Source organism: Salvia splendens, chromosome 9 (genome assembly GCF_004379255.2).
Source record: "Salvia splendens isolate huo1 chromosome 9, SspV2, whole genome shotgun sequence".
NCBI lineage: Eukaryota > Viridiplantae > Streptophyta > Magnoliopsida > Lamiales > Lamiaceae > Salvia > Salvia splendens.
Genome location: NC_056040.1, coordinates 3,428,277 through 3,446,607, shown reverse-complemented (window position 1 = coordinate 3,446,607; position 18,331 = coordinate 3,428,277). Strand labels below are relative to the sequence as shown.

Here is an 18,331-nt window from a genome sequence, read left to right as displayed (position 1 = left end):
AGGCACGTGCGTATCACGATTGGCTCGTGTCCTCCTCATGCTTACACGCTTCGCTTCGATATTTGACCTTGGGCGGCTTTGGGCTTTGCGATGGGCCCATATGCAAATTAAATAATTTACGTTATTAATTAATTTAATTAAATTACTAATGATGTGTACATGTGCCCAATATTAATTTAAATGATTTAATTAAATGATTTTGACGTTTTCTCCCAACTCTTGTATTTTCTATTTCCTTGTGGTATTAACAAATAACATAGTTGACGATTAAAATGTAATGCTCAATTACATGGAATTTTAAAAGGAGTTACTATAAGACATTTCTTCTATTTTTATTTTATTCGGAATGAGACATCTAATATCACAAATGTTGTCATACTGCCGTGCTTCATGTTCCACGGCCCACCACAATAAATCATTAACTAATAAATAGAATTAAAATTTATCATTAGACCCAAAATTAGATTAACCACTTTAATATTACAGAAAAACAAGTTTAGACGATCTAATAATCATAATCACTCATACCCAAATAAATGTAAAACATTTTCCTTTGTTGTATTATTCGCAGCTATGAGATTTTTTTCGTGCAATTTTGAATTACTCATTATATAAATTAAAACATCATGTCCTAGCTTTAATTTTGCTACTATTACATGGATTATATTGTTGTCCTTTTGTGTTTCTTTTGTGGAGTTTAGATCGATAGGCATGATTCTAGAAAACATCAAAATTTTATACTATAAAATCTATTTCTTGGATCTCTACAAAGACTTACTTTGAATCCCACAGTAAAATCACATCTCACCAAAAAACAATTAATCAACTGAGGAAAACGTTTTTTTTTTCTTTTCAACTATCTTTTATAGGTATATATATAAAATCTGAAAATTAATTGATATAAAAAGTAAGAATCACAATTTAATTAATAGGAAAAAATTGTCTCATTTCTGTAAAAAAATATTTAGAATAATTATTTTCATTTTTAGTTAGAAATTTAGAATTAACTTTTGCTCAATTAAAATGGTTATTTAGAGGCGTTGATATGTTCGTCAACAAAAATATGAGGATGTCTCAAACATATTCTCATTTTTACTTTCTATCTAGTCTTACTTTACTTATTAAATTCTACTTTGCTTTATAACTTGTGTTGTCCCAGACTATTCTTTATGGATGGACGGAAATATATGCATAGATTATATTCGCATGTGCTTGTGCAGTGTTGCACCCATATCAAAATCTAGCTAGTAAGAGTTAATTTAATAATATTCTCACATGTCATATTAATAGGTGATTATCTTGGATTTTACTAGATGCGAATATGCTTATGAAATTTTTTTAAAAAAAATTCCTACTAATTTTAAATACTACCGGTACCGTACAAAGTAGACAGATTTAAGAATAGGTAGATATAAAAAATTGGCAAGAGCGGCATGGTTTTGGAGGTTTGAATGGTGAATAGTTGTTATGAGATGCATAGAATGGGGATTGTGACGGCAAATGAGCACATTCTAGTTATTTAATTAAGAAAAGGCTGTGGCAAATTAATTATTCTGACTATTACAAACTCTATATCTCATGGAGTATATCATATCTGTATTTTGAATATTTGCTAGATATACTAAATTTTACTCAATGATTCAATACAACGACGAAGCACTAACTTAATTAACAAGATATTTCTCCTCTAACCTATAAATCAGAATTTTGAGTCGCAATAGTGTATATAGTGTGTGTGATTGCAAATGCATGTGAATTGTAATTAAAAAAATATTTAACACAAAAACGGAAAAAAGCGAAAGGTAAATTAATTCACTAGAACATACTCACATAATTTAAAATACCAAGTGATTGAGAATAAAACTTAACAAGATAAAAAGAGATCCATGAACTAGAACATTATTTAGCAGCAACATTCGAAAAAATTTAATTATTTGCTGTAGAGCAACTGGGCGCGACTTAAACCACGTTTCTCATTTTTTTGCATTTCAAATAGAAAAATCTTTTTATTCTCGTTTAACATAATTGATTTTCTCAAACAATTTGCTTAAAAGTAGTAGTAATAAAATATGTAAAGAAAGTGTGTGGTGTGTAAGAGATGGTTTCACAACTACACTTATGATCGAGAAATTAGAGAGAATTTAGTCAATTTAAACATAAAATATTTGTATTTATTAAAGAGTGAACTACATCAAAAGTCTCTGACGTTTCCATGTGTGGCGATATTTTTTGTGTGGCGATATGTGATTATGTTTAAGGTTAGGGTTGTGTGTCGATATTTTTTTTTTGTTAGGAACATGCAGTGACACAAATGGAAAAGTTAGGGACTTTTGAGGTAGTTCACTCTTTATTAAAAATAAAGAGGGAACATATTAGACCTTCACTGAAAAATAAGACACGAGCAACTATTAATAACGTGATGCCTACACAAAAAATTACTAATACCCACCAATAGGATCAAGGAGCAAAAACACACATCGAATTTACATAAAGACAGACCAAGGAGCAAAAACACACATCGAATTTACACATCGAATTTATATGTGCGCACACCCATGATACGTGCATTCCCTTACGTTCCTCTCCCACTCTATCCCCATCTCCTTTCCCCTCCTCTTCCCAGTTTCCAACACCCTACTTCACCCTCCATCACCACGTCTCCTCCACCACTGTTGTGTCCTCCTCCTCCTCCTTGCCTCCATCGTGTACGCACAAGAGCGTCACTCTTATGCTAAACATTATGTTAAGGATCTATTTTCTTTTCATAGTAAATATTACTCTACATTTGTTTGATGTTTAACCTAAAACAATACTTATAGGCTTAAAAATGATATCTGGATACCGAAAAATAGTCGGATCAAAGTATAATTGATTTCTAATGCAGAATTGCAGAACAAAACACAGAGGTTCCTTGTTTAGATCCTTTTAGTTCATTTAGAAAATTCGAATTAGAAAAATATGTGGATCGTCATATCAAAGTATAAGTTATAAAATGAACCAAAAACGATAAAAAAAATGACCTCCATGTTATCTAAAAATAACCTTCGTGATATTCGTATTTTAAAAATCTAATTTTTTTTAAAGTGAACTAAAAATGATTTGTGTTATCTAATAATGAACTTCATGTTGGTTCTGTAGTTTGTCATTAATATTGTGTCCACAAGTGTTTGTTGTTTAATCCAGATAGGCTTAACAAATGATATTTGGATAGAGTTTTTTTTACTACAAGTTTAACGGAATCTGACTTATCCTGCTCTACCAAGTTTGCGGAATAAGGCCTCAAGTCTCCAAGCGGACAGCTCCGCGCTACCAATTGTGCTACAACCAGTTGATTTTGGATAGAGTTATTTATTATATAGAATGTTCAATATCCAAACATCCCATAAACACACATGTATTATAGTTTTCGTTTACATGATACAAAATACCCAAATCACTACTAGCCTAATGTTTTATTATTAATAGCTAGGATTTTAATTTATTACTATTATAATGCCTTTTTTGTGTTTAAATCAATTACAATGGTAAGAAATATTTATTTTGGCAATTTGGCATTCAATAAAATAATCACTGTAGTTTCAAAAAATTACTACTACTACTACTACTAACAATTTAAATGGAAAGAGAAGAAAACATGCATATTTAATTATTTATCCATTTCTTTTTATCATACATTCAATACCCAGAAATGATTTTTTAGGCCGAAGCCGAACCCTTCTCCTTCTTCCCCAAATCGCAAAACCTTCTGCAATTTGAACCAGCAACTATCAATCTGCAAACCCTAATTGAAGAGACTAAGGGCAAGGAGAGAATTCTAATTGAGGATTTATTTATATTTTTGCTACCGAGAAAGCCGCCAAGATGGTGAAGACGACGAAGGGAGGCAAAACCATGAACCCTACCGATGCATACCGCAAAGAGCTGCGGAAGAAGGAATTGAAGCGAGTAAGTTCGATCACTATTTGTTCTCGCACAATTATCGTATGTATTTGCTGAGGAATATGATTGGGCATGTATACCCTGTTTTTTATTGCTTTTAGCTTGATGAGTTGCCAGATGGTTAAGTAATGCGGACGGTAGTTTTTCGTTCTAATGCTTTAAATTTTGTTTTGATGTCATCGAGCAGAATAAAAAGGAGAGGAAGAAGGTAAGAGAAGTTGGAATTTTGAAGAAGGATCCAGACACTCTGAAAGATCAGATTCAGAAGCTGGAAGCAATGAGTAAGTTTTTTGGAATCCATCGCTGCATTGTTTTGGGTGCCTCATGATTCTGTGTTAGTGTATCTCTTTAGCTTATATAGGCTGTGCTTTAGGTTGATGATTTTGTCACTGCGGTTATTTAAGAAAGGGTGGATTGTTTACGATAAAACGTTTTGTAACCAACATGTGGTCTAATTTATCGCTGACAAAGAGGTTATGGCGGAAGCCGGTAGCGTGTTTTGATAGATATCAGATTTATGGCATCCTTGTTCTCTCATTTCATATATCACAAAGCAGAAGTAATAGGTGGCTCAGTGTGATATATACTTAGTACGGAAGTAGATGTATTTTCTGCCCTGTTTTTGACCCTTCTTGAAAGTTAAGCTCGTTCTTAGATCTCCACCTTGCTTCTCCAGTCACCACTTACTACTAGGGCTTAAGCTAGCATTGCCTCCAGGTTTGAAATAGACATGCAAAGCATGAAGTTTTGGTCGGCACTCGGCACTTGTTTACACATCTTCAGGACCTGCAAAATATAGAGAAAGTAATCTCTCAATACTTTGGTATAAGCAAGCACTTGGCTTGTTCTCTTTTTTTGCGGGGTACATTTCTCCAGTTAGCTTGTTTAATATAGCGAGAAAAAACGAATAGACCAAAAATATATTTGTCGAATGTCTTGTTTTTGCTCATTGTCTGGAAGAAGAAAATTTTCTTTTATTTGTTTCAGTTCTTAGAAGTTGAAAATGCATACTTCATGCTTTTTAACATTCTCTGTGGTTCTTGATATATGTACTAGGCTTGGATGTTTTTTATACTGTTATTGGCCGTACTTTAATTACTCATTGTCATGCTGCAGCTGCACTTTTTGTTATCTAATGATGCACAAGACGAATCCAACTCTTTCTACGCAAATAATTTGTGAAAGTTCTGGTGAAGTTTTCCAGAATGTATGTATATTTATGTACGATTGACTTTGTTCCTTTTCAGCTAGTTCATCCCAATAAATCTGTTAGTGACTAATTTTTTAGCTAATGTTCTTGTTTCTCTCACTTTATTGTTTACTCTAAGCTTGGCCGGTTCATGCATGCCAAGTGACATTTGCTGCAGTCCTTTGCCAAAAAAAACCTTCTACTTTTTCTTTCACTTTATTTCGTGGGAGAGACGGTAATTTACATTGTCTACTTGGTATCTTAATCATTATTTTATTATTTTCAGAGGCAGATGGTGCTCTGGACAAAGCTAGAAAACACAAAAAGAGACAACTCGAAGACACACTCAATCTCGTGATGAAAAAGAGGAAGGTAATTCCTTGTTTTGAGCTGTTTAGTGTGCTTTATTATGAATTCTTAGTTTATTTTATGCCGTTTCCTTTTCAAAGTAGAATGACATTAACTATGTTTTTTCTTTTGTTGTAAAGGAATATGAAGAAAAGATGAAGGAAAAAGGTGAAACACCAGTTATGTTCAGGTGAAGAAGCCTAACCCTTGCAATATAAAATTAATTAAAATTCTTTATTGAGTTACAGATGTTCATATGAGGTTCTGCTCTATAAATTCGACTATGCAATTATATTTTGCAGTCATTTGGGACCTGTTCGAAGGCAAGTTACTGCAGAAGAGGAAGAAAGATCCAAACATCCCAGACCTGAAGTAAGTTTACTTGAATTTTCCTAATTTTTTTTATTGAACCTTCTCTTTTGCTCTGATATGCTGAGACATTTAGCTACATGTTTGTGCAGGACTCAGTTTATTATCACCCAACTCTGAATCCTTCCGGAGCTCCCCCTCCTGGAAAACCTCCAATGTTTAAATCATCAATAGGTGTGTCATAGGTTTTATCTGACTTCCCTAGTAACATGATCTTGTCTTTCTTCCCAGAAGCTCGTTTTACTCTGCACACCATTTACTTCTTAAACTTCAATAATTTGCTGCTTTATTGGGTATGCAGGGCCAAGGATACCTTTACCAGAAAGCTCCAGTAATGTGGCATCATCATCACAATCAGAAGCAGAGGATGGCACCTTACCTGTTCCACCTCCACCACCTCCTTTGCCTGGTGCAGGCTTAGATTCTGGAGAAGGCACTAGTTTACCTGTGTCTTTGCCTTTGCCGCCGCCTCCCCCAATACCTCCAAATCCAGCAGTGGGAGATATTGCATCATCATTGCCTCCACCCCCTTTGCCGCCTCCACCTCCTCCACCTGGCCCACCGCCTAAGGAGTTACTTGCTGTTCGTCCTCCACTTCCTCCACCTCCACCAATCCAGCCATCCACCCAACCACCTCCCCCTGGTACTGCTTGCGGTGAGAATGCAAATTCAGAAGAATCAGCTGCCAGGCACCCAGTTCTGGTATATGTTGCGATCAAATTTATGTGTAGGAGAGTAGGAGATCTTCAAAATCTGGATGACAGGATATTTCGTTATGTTTTTAATAAATCATCTTAATAAAATGGGTCTATGTACTGAATCTTTTTGCTGATGGCTTTTTCTTGCTGGTTTTTTTCTCAGATGCCTACTAGCCTTCCTCTACAGCCTCCACCAATTGGAATGCCTGCGAAGTTGGGTGATACCCAGCCTGAAGGCTCATCTTCTGAGTCAGAGGCAAAAACTCGAATAGATCCTAACGATCTTCTGAAAATGGCTCCTCCCCCACCACCATTAAGGCAACAGCCTCAGATGCCTGGAGCTGCCATAGGGTCAAGTTTGCAGCCTGATATGCTTCCTCCAGGAATGGCACGCTTTCCACCGCCACCACCAGCAGATATGCACCCCCCATTTTCTGCTCCTGGAATACCTGGGCATCCTGGACTCATGGCTCCACTATTGCCAAGACCACCTTTCGGACCTCCCCTAGCATATCCATCAATGATGAGACCACCGCTTCCACCTGGCCCGCCTCCTATTTCACAAGAAGGCTTTATTGCTCTACACACTGTTCCTCAGAAGCCATCATACATCAAATCAGCTGCATCTACTGTCGTAAAGAGGCCCCTGGCTCAGCATACTCCTGAGCTTACAGCTATGGTGAGTTTATGTGCTTCTGCAATGCTTCTCGTTTATAGTGTCCTTTTTCCTTATTTATCATTTCTATGCAAATTGAGGGGAGTCTTTCCAGCTTTAATTCCAACTTGATCTTAACGACGAGCTCCTTAATCTGTTGTTCTGAAACATAAAAATTTATGTCCATTTTATCTGTGAAATCTTTTGATAGATGAGAACATTCCCCATTCTTCTCTGCATTATTGTCTCGAGAATATCTGTAGTCCCACGAAATTTTGACCTGAAGATTGTGATTTTGCAGGTTCCGGCATCAGTACGAGTTAGGAGAGAGTCTGCACTTCCTAAAGCGAAGCCAAAGACAACTACCCCTACAACTTCCAACCGGCCAATTGTGGCTCCACCAGTTGCAAAGCAACAATCCACTGGCTCGTCATCTGCATCAAAACCACAAAGTATCGATGACTCATACATGGCATTCCTGGAGGACATGAAAGCACTCGGTGCTCTCGATAATTGAACCAGATACGTTAAGAATGCTTGTACCATAGGATTATCTGACAAGAGGAAGCTGTGCGATTCAAGGCTCTTCGTGTGGCAATGAGCTTCAACTTGACCAATTAACTGCGTTCTCATATCCAATTGTGCTTAATTTTTTGCACCTTGTGATAGCCATTCAATTGCTACTGTTATCATCAAAATGTGTACCCACAATGTCTACTTTGAAAGAGGTTTTATATCGCACTTAGAATGTGTACTTTGCATCTGCAATTAATTTTGGTAAATGGTAAAAGCATCAAAAGAATAATTTGATCTAAATTTTGTTGTGGGAACACAAATATGCCGACAATGACACATTTCGCTCGTGCACGGTCAAACATTGTCGAAAATCACAATCATATTAAAAAGTGGCAAAGACAAAAAATCATTTGAATCAGTGGGCAAGAATTAGTTTTTTTAAGATTTGATCTGACATGTACCCAACTATGTTATACTACTCGACATCATGTGGTTTGAAAAAAAAAATAAAACCCTTGAATTTTATGGAGATGAATGAGGAAACAGTATTAATGCATTCAACCAATCAAGATCTCATCCTATCTAGATTATCTTTCTTTATTCGAGATCACCTGTTTTTTTCTCAACTACCTAATAATTTGTTGAACTTTTATTCCAAAATTTATGAGCTCAAGTCAACTACGCACACAGCAACCTTCCATCTTAGTTCACAATGTCAAACCCAGGGAGAAAAAGACAGAAACTTTATAAATATATTGAGTCATACAAACATAGGGTTTTGTGTTTCTCATCTCCAATCATCAGTTTTTGGTGAGAGGCCAGAAACAGGAGGTCAAAGCAATAATGTGGTTGCTAAGTGTTTGAAACCAAGAAAAGTTTTTTGTTGCTTCTTTCAACTCTTCAGGGGTTGATTCTTGAAAAGTAGGCCTTTTTGGCTCGTCCCTCTTCGAAAAATTAGTTCTTTTCCTTTTCTGTCTATATTGTTTTTGCTGTATAATTAGGAAAGATGGGAAGCAGCCATTTTGTTAGGATTATTCAGTTCTTCATCTTGCTGCAGTTTCTTGATTCTTGTCTCTCTCTGCCACTCTGCACCGATTCAAGTAAGTGTGTGTGTGTGTGTATAAGAGAGAGAGGGAGAGAGAGTTTGAAAGAGCTGATTTTGTGTTTCTATTGTGTGACAGGAGCACCCTTTAGTCCAAATTCTACTCTGCAGTTCTGTCCCTACAATGGCACTGTTTGCTGCAATGCAAATGATGATTTGCTTTTGAAGAATCAGTTTGCAGCAATGAACATCTCAGATCCTGCCTGTGCTTCTCTTGTTAAATCTATCCTTTGTTCGGTAAAATCATCTACAAACTTGTGCATAATCATTACCATTTCCGAGTTGAATCGCAGTTTACTAGCTCGTTTTAACTGCTTAATCTTGTATGTGGCAATAGTATTATTTTGTAGTAATCTGCCTATAATGAAGATTGGAAAGATTTCTCCACTTGAGATACCTTCAATTATAGCATGATCCATCAATCCTCACAGTTTTGCTGTGTTTCTTTAGTTAATGCTTCTATCATGAGCATCATTTAGTTCATAGTTAGTTGATGGATTGATGAAGAATTTAATTTAAAACAAATGAACTTATGTCTGCAGAGTCTTGATGATGTAGCAGTTTTGGGATTTTCTAGTTTGATTATTCATTTGTAGGTTTTTTCTCTATGTTTGTTGTCTACAGAGGTGCGATCAGTTCTCAGCTGAGCTATTCAGAATCGATTCTGCGCCACGACAAGTCCCCGTGCTGTGCAACTCCACAGTCTCACCCAACTCGACACAGTCGAACCAAGCTTCGCTCAACTTCTGTTCGAAAGCATGGAATACGTGCCAGAATGTCTCCATCATCCACTCACCCTTCGCGGTCTCATTACAAGGCCGAGCTGGAGCTCCAACCGCCTCAAATTCGACCAAATTGGATGATCTCTGGCAGTCTCAAGCAGACTTCTGCAGTGCTCTCGGTGGAGCATCCGATGATGGCCTACCATGCTTTGATGGTGCACCTGTCGTCCTCAACGACACTGGGGCTGCTCCCACCCCTCCAACCGGGCTGTGCCTTGAGAAAATCGGGAATGGAACCTACCTCAACATGGTTCCCCACCCGGATGGCTCAAACCGCACCTTCTTCTCGAACCAGCAAGGCAAGATTTGGCTAGCAACCATCCCTAGCCAGGGCTCCGGAGGGGTACTGGAGCTCGATGAGGCTGCCCCATTCCTAGACATAACCGATGAAGTCCATTTCGATACCGAGTTTGGACTGATGGGAATTGCATTCCATCCCAAGTTCACAGAAAACGGCCGCTTCTTCGCCTCATTCAACTGTGACAGGGCCAAGTGGCCAGAGTGCGCGGGGAGATGCGCGTGCAACTCGGATGTCAAGTGTGATCCGTCAAAACTGACCCCGGACAACGGTGCAAACCCTTGCCAGTTTCAGAGTGTGATAGCAGAGTTCTCTGCTAATGGAACTGCATCACAACCTTCATTGGTAATTTGACAGAAGTTTTTGAATTTTTTGGAATGAAATGTGATTGTTTCCTTTTGCATTAGGCCAAAAATGCTAACCCTTCTGAAGTGAGGAGGATTTTCACCATGGGGCTTCCCTTTACGTCTCACCACGCGGGGCAGATCCTCTTCGGACCCGAAGATGGCTATCTGTACTTCATGATGGGAGATGGTGGCGGCGCAGGAGGGGATCCGTTCAATTTTGCTCAGAACAAGAAATCTCTGCTTGGGAAGATCATGAGGCTTGATGTTGATACCATAACAAGTGAGTTTGTGAATACTGTCAATATGTTAATAACTCTGCATTTGGCTTCACTCTCTCGAATTCGCCATAATCGTTGCAGGTGCGAAGGAAGCTAGCCGGCTCGGTCTGTGGGGGAACTATTCCATTCCCAAAGACAATCCATACACACAAGACCTGGAGCTACAGAAGGAAATATGGGCACTCGGACTAAGAAATCCGTGGCGCTGCAGCTTCGACTCTGCTAGGCCGTCGTATTTCGCCTGTGCAGACGTAGGACAGGTAAACTGCATTCTTCTCATCAACTCCTAATTCCTAAATAAACTTCAAACTCACATAGGTTCTTGAACTGTTGAATAGGATCATTTTGAGGAGGTGGACTTGATTACCAAGGGTGGAAACTATGGGTGGTCCGTCTACGAGGGCCCGAGCAAGTTCAAGTCTTCTGCTGCAAACACCTCGCAGATACTCCCTGTGACGGGCTACAACCACTCTGATGTGAACACGAATGAGGGCTCAGCATCCATCACCGGTGGCTACTTCTACCGAGCCACGACCGATCCTTGTATGCAAGGAAGGTAATGAACTCTTCTCCAAACTCCGAAATCCCATTAAAAACCTAATCTTTGCATCATCTTTGCAGGTACTTGTTTGCAGATCTCTATGCAGGGACCATATGGGCCGGGACGGAGAGCCCCGCCAACAGCGGGAAGTTCACGAGCAGCAAGATCCCCTTCAGCTGCGCTCGCGACTCACCTCTAAGCTGCACAGGGACTCCCGGGAGCTTGCTCCCTGCACTGAGCTACATCTTCTCGTTTGGCGAGGACAACGACAAGGATGTCTACCTCCTCACACAGAGCGGCGTGTACCGTGTCGTTCGTCCCAGTCGTTGCAACTACACTTGCGCCAACGAGGGATCCTCAGACGCTGCGTCCCCCTCCCCTGCCTCGCCCCAGCCTGCTGGAGCTGGCGTTTTGAGAGCCCCCTTCGGAGTTTTGGGTGTGATAATATCGTTTTTGTGCATGGCTTTAGTGAATTTTGTGTGAGGGTGTGTATTCTTGGAGCAAGTAAATAAATTTAGATTGTTTCCTACTTTTGTTGGAAGAATTTTGTACACACTTTGTATTTGGTAAAAGTAGATTATCATCTTGAATATTTTCAGACCATTTTTCCTGCCACAATTTTACAATTCATTGATTATTCAGCAAAGAGGAATATGCTGCAAAGAATATATCCCAACTTCACAATTTAATCTGGCTGGCAAACAAGAAGCAACAAAAAGTAGCTGAAACATCACATTCATGTAAGAGCAACAAAATTGCTAAGACACATCAAATCTATACGATCTCAGACTACTGTCAAAGAGTCAAGTTAAGGTAGGCTAGGGAGAGAGCATTCCCTCGTGCCATCCTCGGATTATACCTAGAAATAAAGTCAGTACAAAGAACAAATTTAACAATTTCAGAGGGTCACGACACGAACAGCTCCAACCATGTCCATCACCACGTTGATTTACAGTGTATTCGGACTTCCTCTGCAAAATTTGCTGATTTCCGTCTTCAGACAGGTTCTACCTTGCTAGTGCGCTTTGTCATCTCATGTTGCAACAAATGGGCCGCCCTACCTGTCTTAGTTTGTTCCAAAGACAAATCATCTGCCTTGGAGATTGGTAATGCGCTGTTATGTAATCTTCTATGCACCCGAACTGGCAGAACTTCAAGCTGTGAACGTATTCTACTGCTCTCGAGGTGTTCACTTTCTCCACCCACATTCCCATGCTAACATCTTCCATTTTAAACAACTGCAGAAAGAGGATACCATTAACTGTTATTGCAAAGGTAGGTATGGGTTCTACAGTGTTAAAACAGATCATCTCCGGATTTCGAAAAGAAATCAACCAAAATCAAACAACAGTAGGCAAAACCAACAGTTTCGGGTTGGCTGGTTTGGTTTGGTTTGGTTTGGTTAAAAGATTACCTTTATTTTGGCTTGAACCAATCCTCCTACTAAACCACAACCTAATTTCAACCAATCCTCCTACTAAACCACAGCCTAATTGAAATCTTGGTTCCTTTTTCTCTTATTTTAAACAATCAATACCAAACCAAAGAATAAACTGTTAACTTTAGGTTTGGTTATGGTTAGACTGGGTAGGTTTGGTAAATTTACAACTTTTCTCTGTACAGAAGAGAGGATACTCTACGATGGCATAAATGCAAATTCCCAAGTGTTAGAAAGACCCTCACCCTTAATCTTCGATCCTCAAAATCGGAAACAATAAAGTTTGCAATGTCGGACGAGATAATGTAGCCGGGTCCATTTGCATAGGGCGGATAGTCTTCCTGCGGCCATTCCTGATTCAAAACAGAAGCAAGTTTTCCATTACCATATGACTATGGATTTCAAGTTATATAACTCAATGTGATGGTGTGCCCAAAACTTGTTTTAAACACTAAGAGATCATATACTTCAGTGATAGGATGGATTGGTAGAAATAATTCAAGCTCGTTTAGCTTGGGACGAACCAGCCCATATGAAAGATAGGCACGTCTCGAGCCAGGGTAAATGGAATAATAGGTATCCAGGAACAAAAGGAAAGTAATAGCCGATGATGCAATATACAAGAGTATATCTTTGAGTAGTACCTCGTACGTGACTGCCCATTTACCACTGCGGAGGGGCTTATGATAGTAATTTATATTTCCAATATACAAGCTCTTGTTCTCTGGAACTTTCTTTGCTTCATTAATAATTGCGTCTATTCTTACAAAGGTGTCATCATCACCCTTCATGATATACTTCGCTGATACAGTCCTAACCTGCAATCACGCCATAGACATGTTTAGTTAAGGCAGAAACAGGTAGAAAAGCGCAACCACAAACTCTTGAGTGAAAACGCAATCCACAACTAACCCCATATTCACAGATAGCGACAGTTTTCAGCACAACAAGATCATAGTTGTCCATATATGGAACTATTATAATGTCTCCAAAAAACTCGGCTTCTCTCTTCACTTCTATATTTATTTCCTTTCTTCCATGCTGTCAAAAGTTGGTCAGTGAGTTAGTTCCAACAGCCTAAAGATTATAGAGTAGTTGAAAAGAACAACCAATTTTACCCACCAAAGCAACAAAGAAACGCACGACAACATCAGAAGATTTAATAAGCTTGTGCTGCATCCAAGACCTCCTCACAGCCATCCGTTCGGCGAAGTGGTTGCCTGCTGAAAGGACACCAACGAACAGTTCAACAGGTGCATTTGGAAGAGGGGGAGCTTTCCATCTTTCAGAAAAGTCCAGATGTCTTTGTGGAGCAAAACTGGGGTGAGTTGTGGGCAATGAAGCAGCAAAGATGGAATGAACATCAATATCCCCGTTCAAAGTTAATCCAGTCGCGTCCTCAAGGGCAAACCCCTACATATATTGAACTGAATTTAGGCGTTTTCTGAAAAATAATTCAGAGAAAGAGACAGCAGTAAGTTACTCACAGTTCGATAGGGAAAGGAAGTGACGTGCTTTCCATCAACATTGACATGGTATCCTTCTAGACCAGCACTAAGAGTGAGCACAAACAATTTTTCTTCCACAAAAGGGAATGGCCAATCGACAGTCACCTTTTTGGTTCTTCCTATCAACCGGTTCAACCACCATGTCGCCTTCGACTCCTCTGACCCATTATCATCATCACGTATCCACTTTTCACATTTCAACAACCCATCAACTGCAGAACAACAAACAGCTCATGATTAGCCGTGCCACAACTAAACTACAAACGAGCGTATATGCAATTACAAACAGGACAAATAGTCTATTCGATGTATCTCCAATGCAAACAAATCACAAGATACACACACCTAAACAATAATCTCCATTGGAGTATATTCAAGAAAGCAACTCTACGATTCAATTCACACATCTAAGTAATTTTCAAGCATAATAAATTAGGGCTGGCAATTTTTGACACGGCACGATAATCCGACACGAATCCGCACGAAATAATTGGGTTTGGATCAAGTCTTATTGGATACGGGTCATTATTGGGTTGACCCAATAAGAACACGAAAAATTCGGGTCGGGTGCGGGTCGGGTGCGGGTCGGATGCGGGTAACCTGTTAAAAATTAATATTTTATTATTTTATTATTTTTATTTTTTATTAGATTTAATTTAGTAACTTTTACTTAGGAAAATAATAAAAAAATAGATTAGGGTTTAGAAATTAGAATTACCTCCCAAAGCGGTTCGTGTCGCTATCGTGTTGTTATCGTGTCGGGTCGCTATCGTGTTGCTATTGTGTCGCTATCGTGTCGCTATCGTGTTGCTATCGTGTTCAGGTCGATATCGTGTTGCTATCGTGTCGGGTCAACCCAAAGCGGTTCGTGTCGCTATCGTGTTTGGGTCGTGTCCGGGTCGTGTCCGGGTTTGGAGATGGCGGGTCGGATTCGTGTTCGGGTTTGGGGTTTCCTTAACAGGTTGGGTTCGGGTTTGGCCTTATTGGGTTGGGTCGTTATCGGGTCAACCCGATAACGACCCAATCCGCACGATTTGCCACCCCTATAATAAATGGTTCATCCAAAACAGTTGTCCAACAAAATGTATCGAAAACAAGCAATCAAAAAAGGCAATGCCATCGACTCACCCGTCTCCTCATCAGCGCGAGACTTCCAGCCCTCACACCTCTGTGACGTCCCCCACTGCATTCTGTAGCAAGTGTTGTGCTCAATAACCGGCTTGCCACTCCAATCCCCTTTCAGCCTCGGATTGAAGTGCAGGATCCTCGGCGGATCCTCCCCTTCCACAGTCTTCAGACCCTGCAATTCCATCATAAACTGAGAAACCATCAAATACTGCCCTTCCTTCAACAGCGAAATCTTGGGATCCGTCTCCGCGTGCGCCGCCCTCGGCTTCCCCACCACCGTTATGTGGGACCCCAATGTCAGCCCACACGGCAGTATCATCATCCTCCTATTCTTCCTGAATTCATCCCCAGTCACCGATATCGAATGCGGACACAGCTCAGAGCTGCCGCCGCCGCTGCTATTCTTATTCAAACCAGCAAACTCACTAAATCCCCTATTACTACTAACATTCTTCCCAATCAATTCGAGCTCCCGCCATAGCTTGCTTCCGAGCTCGAGGGCATCATTCGCAGACTTCAAAATGGAGCCTTTAGAGCTCGAATTAGCAATGCCAGCACTGAAATTCAAGCTCGAAAGAGGGGTTTTCGCGAATTCCACGACTGGCAAATCGAGGGGGCGAAGGGGGGCCTCTTTCTCCTCGAGATTCTCCTCGCTCTCGAGCAGGAAAGGCTTCGAATTGAAGAACCCATCGTTGGTGCTGAACAGCTTCTCCTGCGAAGAAACGGAAGCCGCCCCATTTCGGAAGACGAACGGGAATTCGCAGCACACGAAGAGTATGTAGAAAAGCCCCAAAAGAATCAACGCGCGGATTGATCTCTTCCGGCTCACTGAAAACAGCAGGTCCAAATTCGCCCTTTTCATTTTTTTTTTGAATTTTCGGGAAAGAAAACTAGCTCAACAACAGCTCGTGATCGCTAACTACGCATTCAGATGAAAAGGAATTAAGAAAAGAATGGGTTGTTGTGTGTGTTTGGGGAAATGGGAAGAGAACCCATCTACGAAGTTAAACAAGTGAAGAAGAAAGAAACGTTAGGTCAGCAACACATTTGCTGCAACCGCGTCACTAGAGAGAGAGAGAGAGAGAGAGAGAGAGAGGCACTGGATACACGGCGTGTATGTATAGAAACAGAGAGAGAGAGGGAGGGGTGGTGGAGGCTTTCTGGGTCGGTCACTTTTTATTTTATAAATAAAGAAATTAATTAGTGAATGAAATACCTTTCAATCTCATTCAAATTTAAAAAAGGCTGCCCCTTTCCTTTTTCCAATTTCTTTATGTAACGGAATATTTTTAGAATTTTATTAGGTGTGTTTTGTTTATACTCTCTATCCCATAAAATTATAGGCAATAGATATGACACAAAAATTAAGATAAAATTAGTAAAGTAAGAGAGAAGGAGAATGATATGCTTAAGTAAGATAAATGAGGAGAATGATAATTAAAGTAATGTTAGTTGATAGTGGGACCAACATTATTAAATTGATATAACTTTCCAAAAATGGAATGCACATATTTATTTGTAGACAGATAAAAATAGAAAGTGCACATATTTTTATGGGACGGAGAGATACCTTTATTCATGTTCATCGCGTTAGAATTAAGAGTAAACTAATAGCATTAGAAGATAGTTGCCCCGTAATCAAATTAAAATGTTAGGATCGTCGTCGCCCCCTAGTTTTAAGAATAAGAAGTATGTATCTAGCGTTGTTGTCTAGATAGTAAATGGCTTTGGTACTATTTCGAGAGCACTTGTCATTACGATAAGATTTGTATTTTTTTTGAATTTCTAAAATTAAGCAAATTATTAGGAAAATAAAATGATTCTACCGTTTAACTTATGTATATTAGAAAGAATAAAGATAAACTTATATTATACGAATACATAACTCAAAAGTCAAGGGCATTTTTTAATAATTAAGACATTTTTGTTAGATTTGTACATTATAAATAGAACGGTCCAAAAGTGATTTGAGACATTATTAATAGGAGCAGTAAAATCAGAGTTAGAGACTTTAATTCAAACAATAAACAAAGTCGTTAGTTAATGCAAGTTGTTAGACCTAAATAAACTATCTCATTTATAATTAAAATTGAGCACTCATATATTTGAATCACACAATTAAGATAACTATATAATCTAAGCTCGAAAATATTTAAGCGTGGTGATGCTGCAACTGGCAACGGCAAGATTCCTGCCCGGCTAAAGCAAATTACAACTTTATATTTTTTTGGTTTGATAAGTCCAAAATTATTACTAGTAGTTAATAATAGATATAGTATGTTACTTACATCAAAATCAAATATAGAGAAATATGTGGAGATGGTGACGGCTGTTAATTGGAAATGAACATTTTCTGCCGGGATCTTTGTAGAGAACTTTGATGTTGGATTATTCTATAGATAGTATATTGTGTTATTTAATTGCATCATTTATATACTCAATGTTGTTCACACAAACTAATTTATATCATTTATATACTCAATGTTGTTCACACAAACTAATTTATATAATTTTCTAAGAAGATTAATATATAAATATTCAAACTAAGAAGAGCTTCTAGACTAGAACTTGTTGAATTTCAATTGTCAAATTTCAAATTTTCTATTTTACAGTGAGGAAAATCAAATACTCCTCATATTTATTGATTTTGACCAGTTTAATTATTTCAGGTTTTTTAAACTTGATTCAGAAAGGGGTCATAAATTTACAGATAGGAGCATCCGCAACGGTGCTCGCTGGGACGGACGCCGTCCGTGCCGATGGCGCGGCAACGCACTATCCGCCGCTGGCACGTCGCTGCTCAATGCATCGAGCTCGTCCGTGCCGCTGAGCAGGCGACGTGACACGTTTCTATTCGCCAACGGATTATCCGTTGGATTTTCTTTTTTTTTTAATAAAAAATAATACCAAAAATTTTATTAAAAAAAATCAGATTCCCAAAAATATAGTCATTTTATTACCATATTTTTGAATTTTTTTTGATTTTTTAAATAATTTTTTTAAATCCCAAAATCATCTATAAATACACACATTCATCGTCCATTTTTCACATCAAATTATATCTCATTCATATTTTTTCATACAACTCATCTACATCTTCCTCTTTCACTCAAACTCTCTCTAAAAAATTCAAAAATGGATTTCACCGATATCATTGCGGAAGCGGAGCGCGAAGAATAAGAATACTATGAACAA

At 38.8% G+C, this 18,331-nt stretch overlaps 3 protein-coding genes across 4 annotated transcripts; 2 read left to right on the top strand and 1 right to left on the bottom strand.

The window, feature by feature from the left end:
• The first annotated feature begins 3,664 nt into the window (after positions 1–3,664).
• On the top strand, positions 3,665–7,939 carry LOC121746811 (protein EARLY FLOWERING 5-like). Of its 2 annotated transcripts, XM_042140744.1 has the most exons (10): positions 3,901–3,945; positions 4,127–4,220; positions 5,056–5,146; positions 5,415–5,500; positions 5,617–5,666; positions 5,779–5,848; positions 5,938–6,019; positions 6,147–6,547; positions 6,707–7,222; positions 7,500–7,939. In XM_042140744.1, the coding sequence occupies exons 4-10, from the start codon at positions 5,486–5,488 to the stop codon at positions 7,713–7,715; spliced, it is 1,350 nt and encodes a 449-aa protein (XP_041996678.1). In that variant the 5' UTR covers positions 3,901–3,945; positions 4,127–4,220; positions 5,056–5,146; positions 5,415–5,485; the 3' UTR covers positions 7,716–7,939. The 2 variants fall into 2 exon arrangements, with proteins under 2 accessions (XP_041996676.1, XP_041996678.1); XM_042140742.1 differs by lacking the exon at positions 5,056–5,146 and having other exon boundaries at positions 3,665–3,945.
• Positions 7,940–8,258: 319 nt separating this feature from the next.
• Positions 8,259–11,654, top strand: LOC121747413 (HIPL1 protein-like). Its single transcript, XM_042141448.1, has 7 exons — positions 8,259–8,814; positions 8,896–9,053; positions 9,441–10,241; positions 10,304–10,523; positions 10,603–10,781; positions 10,860–11,077; positions 11,143–11,654. Exons 1-7 carry the CDS (start codon positions 8,721–8,723, stop codon positions 11,543–11,545), a joined length of 2,073 nt encoding a protein of 690 aa, XP_041997382.1. The 5' UTR covers positions 8,259–8,720; the 3' UTR covers positions 11,546–11,654.
• A 127-nt stretch (positions 11,655–11,781) lies between these two features.
• On the bottom strand, positions 11,782–16,304 carry LOC121747414 (hydroxyproline O-galactosyltransferase GALT6-like). Its single transcript, XM_042141450.1, has 7 exons — positions 15,137–16,304; positions 13,988–14,220; positions 13,623–13,913; positions 13,413–13,541; positions 13,145–13,318; positions 12,746–12,853; positions 11,782–12,300 (listed from the first exon to the last, which is right to left on the bottom strand). The coding sequence occupies exons 1-7, from the start codon at positions 15,996–15,998 to the stop codon at positions 12,091–12,093; spliced, it is 2,007 nt and encodes a 668-aa protein (XP_041997384.1). The 5' UTR covers positions 15,999–16,304; the 3' UTR covers positions 11,782–12,090.
• Positions 16,305–18,331: the final 2,027 nt, after the last annotated feature.

What these genes read in the sequence shown, in the direction of transcription:
- LOC121747413 (XM_042141448.1), top strand. Translation starts at nt 8,721, where the DNA reads ATGGGAAGCAGCCATTTTGTTAGGATTATTCAGTTCTTCATCTTGCTG. An exon ending in TGATGTTGATACCATAACAA is followed by an intron (nt 10,524 to 10,602) that starts GTGAGTTTGTGA and finishes TAATCGTTGCAG; the next exon opens with GTGCGAAGGAAGCTAGCCGG. An exon ending in GATCCTTGTATGCAAGGAAG is followed by an intron (nt 11,078 to 11,142) that starts GTAATGAACTCT and finishes TCATCTTTGCAG; the next exon opens with GTACTTGTTTGCAGATCTCT.
- LOC121747414 (XM_042141450.1), bottom strand. Translation starts at nt 15,998, where the DNA reads ATGAAAAGGGCGAATTTGGACCTGCTGTTTTCAGTGAGCCGGAAGAGA. An exon ending in TGCGTTTCTTTGTTGCTTTG is followed by an intron (nt 13,542 to 13,622) that starts GTGGGTAAAATT and finishes AACTTTTGACAG; the next exon opens with CATGGAAGAAAGGAAATAAA. An exon ending in AATGGGCAGTCACGTACGAG is followed by an intron (nt 12,854 to 13,144) that starts GTACTACTCAAA and finishes GTTTTGAATCAG; the next exon opens with GAATGGCCGCAGGAAGACTA.
- LOC121746811 (XM_042140742.1), top strand. Translation starts at nt 3,862, where the DNA reads ATGGTGAAGACGACGAAGGGAGGCAAAACCATGAACCCTACCGATGCA. An exon ending in GGAAGAAGGAATTGAAGCGA is followed by an intron (nt 3,946 to 4,126) that starts GTAAGTTCGATC and finishes GTCATCGAGCAG; the next exon opens with AATAAAAAGGAGAGGAAGAA. An exon ending in CTCCTGAGCTTACAGCTATG is followed by an intron (nt 7,223 to 7,499) that starts GTGAGTTTATGT and finishes GTGATTTTGCAG; the next exon opens with GTTCCGGCATCAGTACGAGT.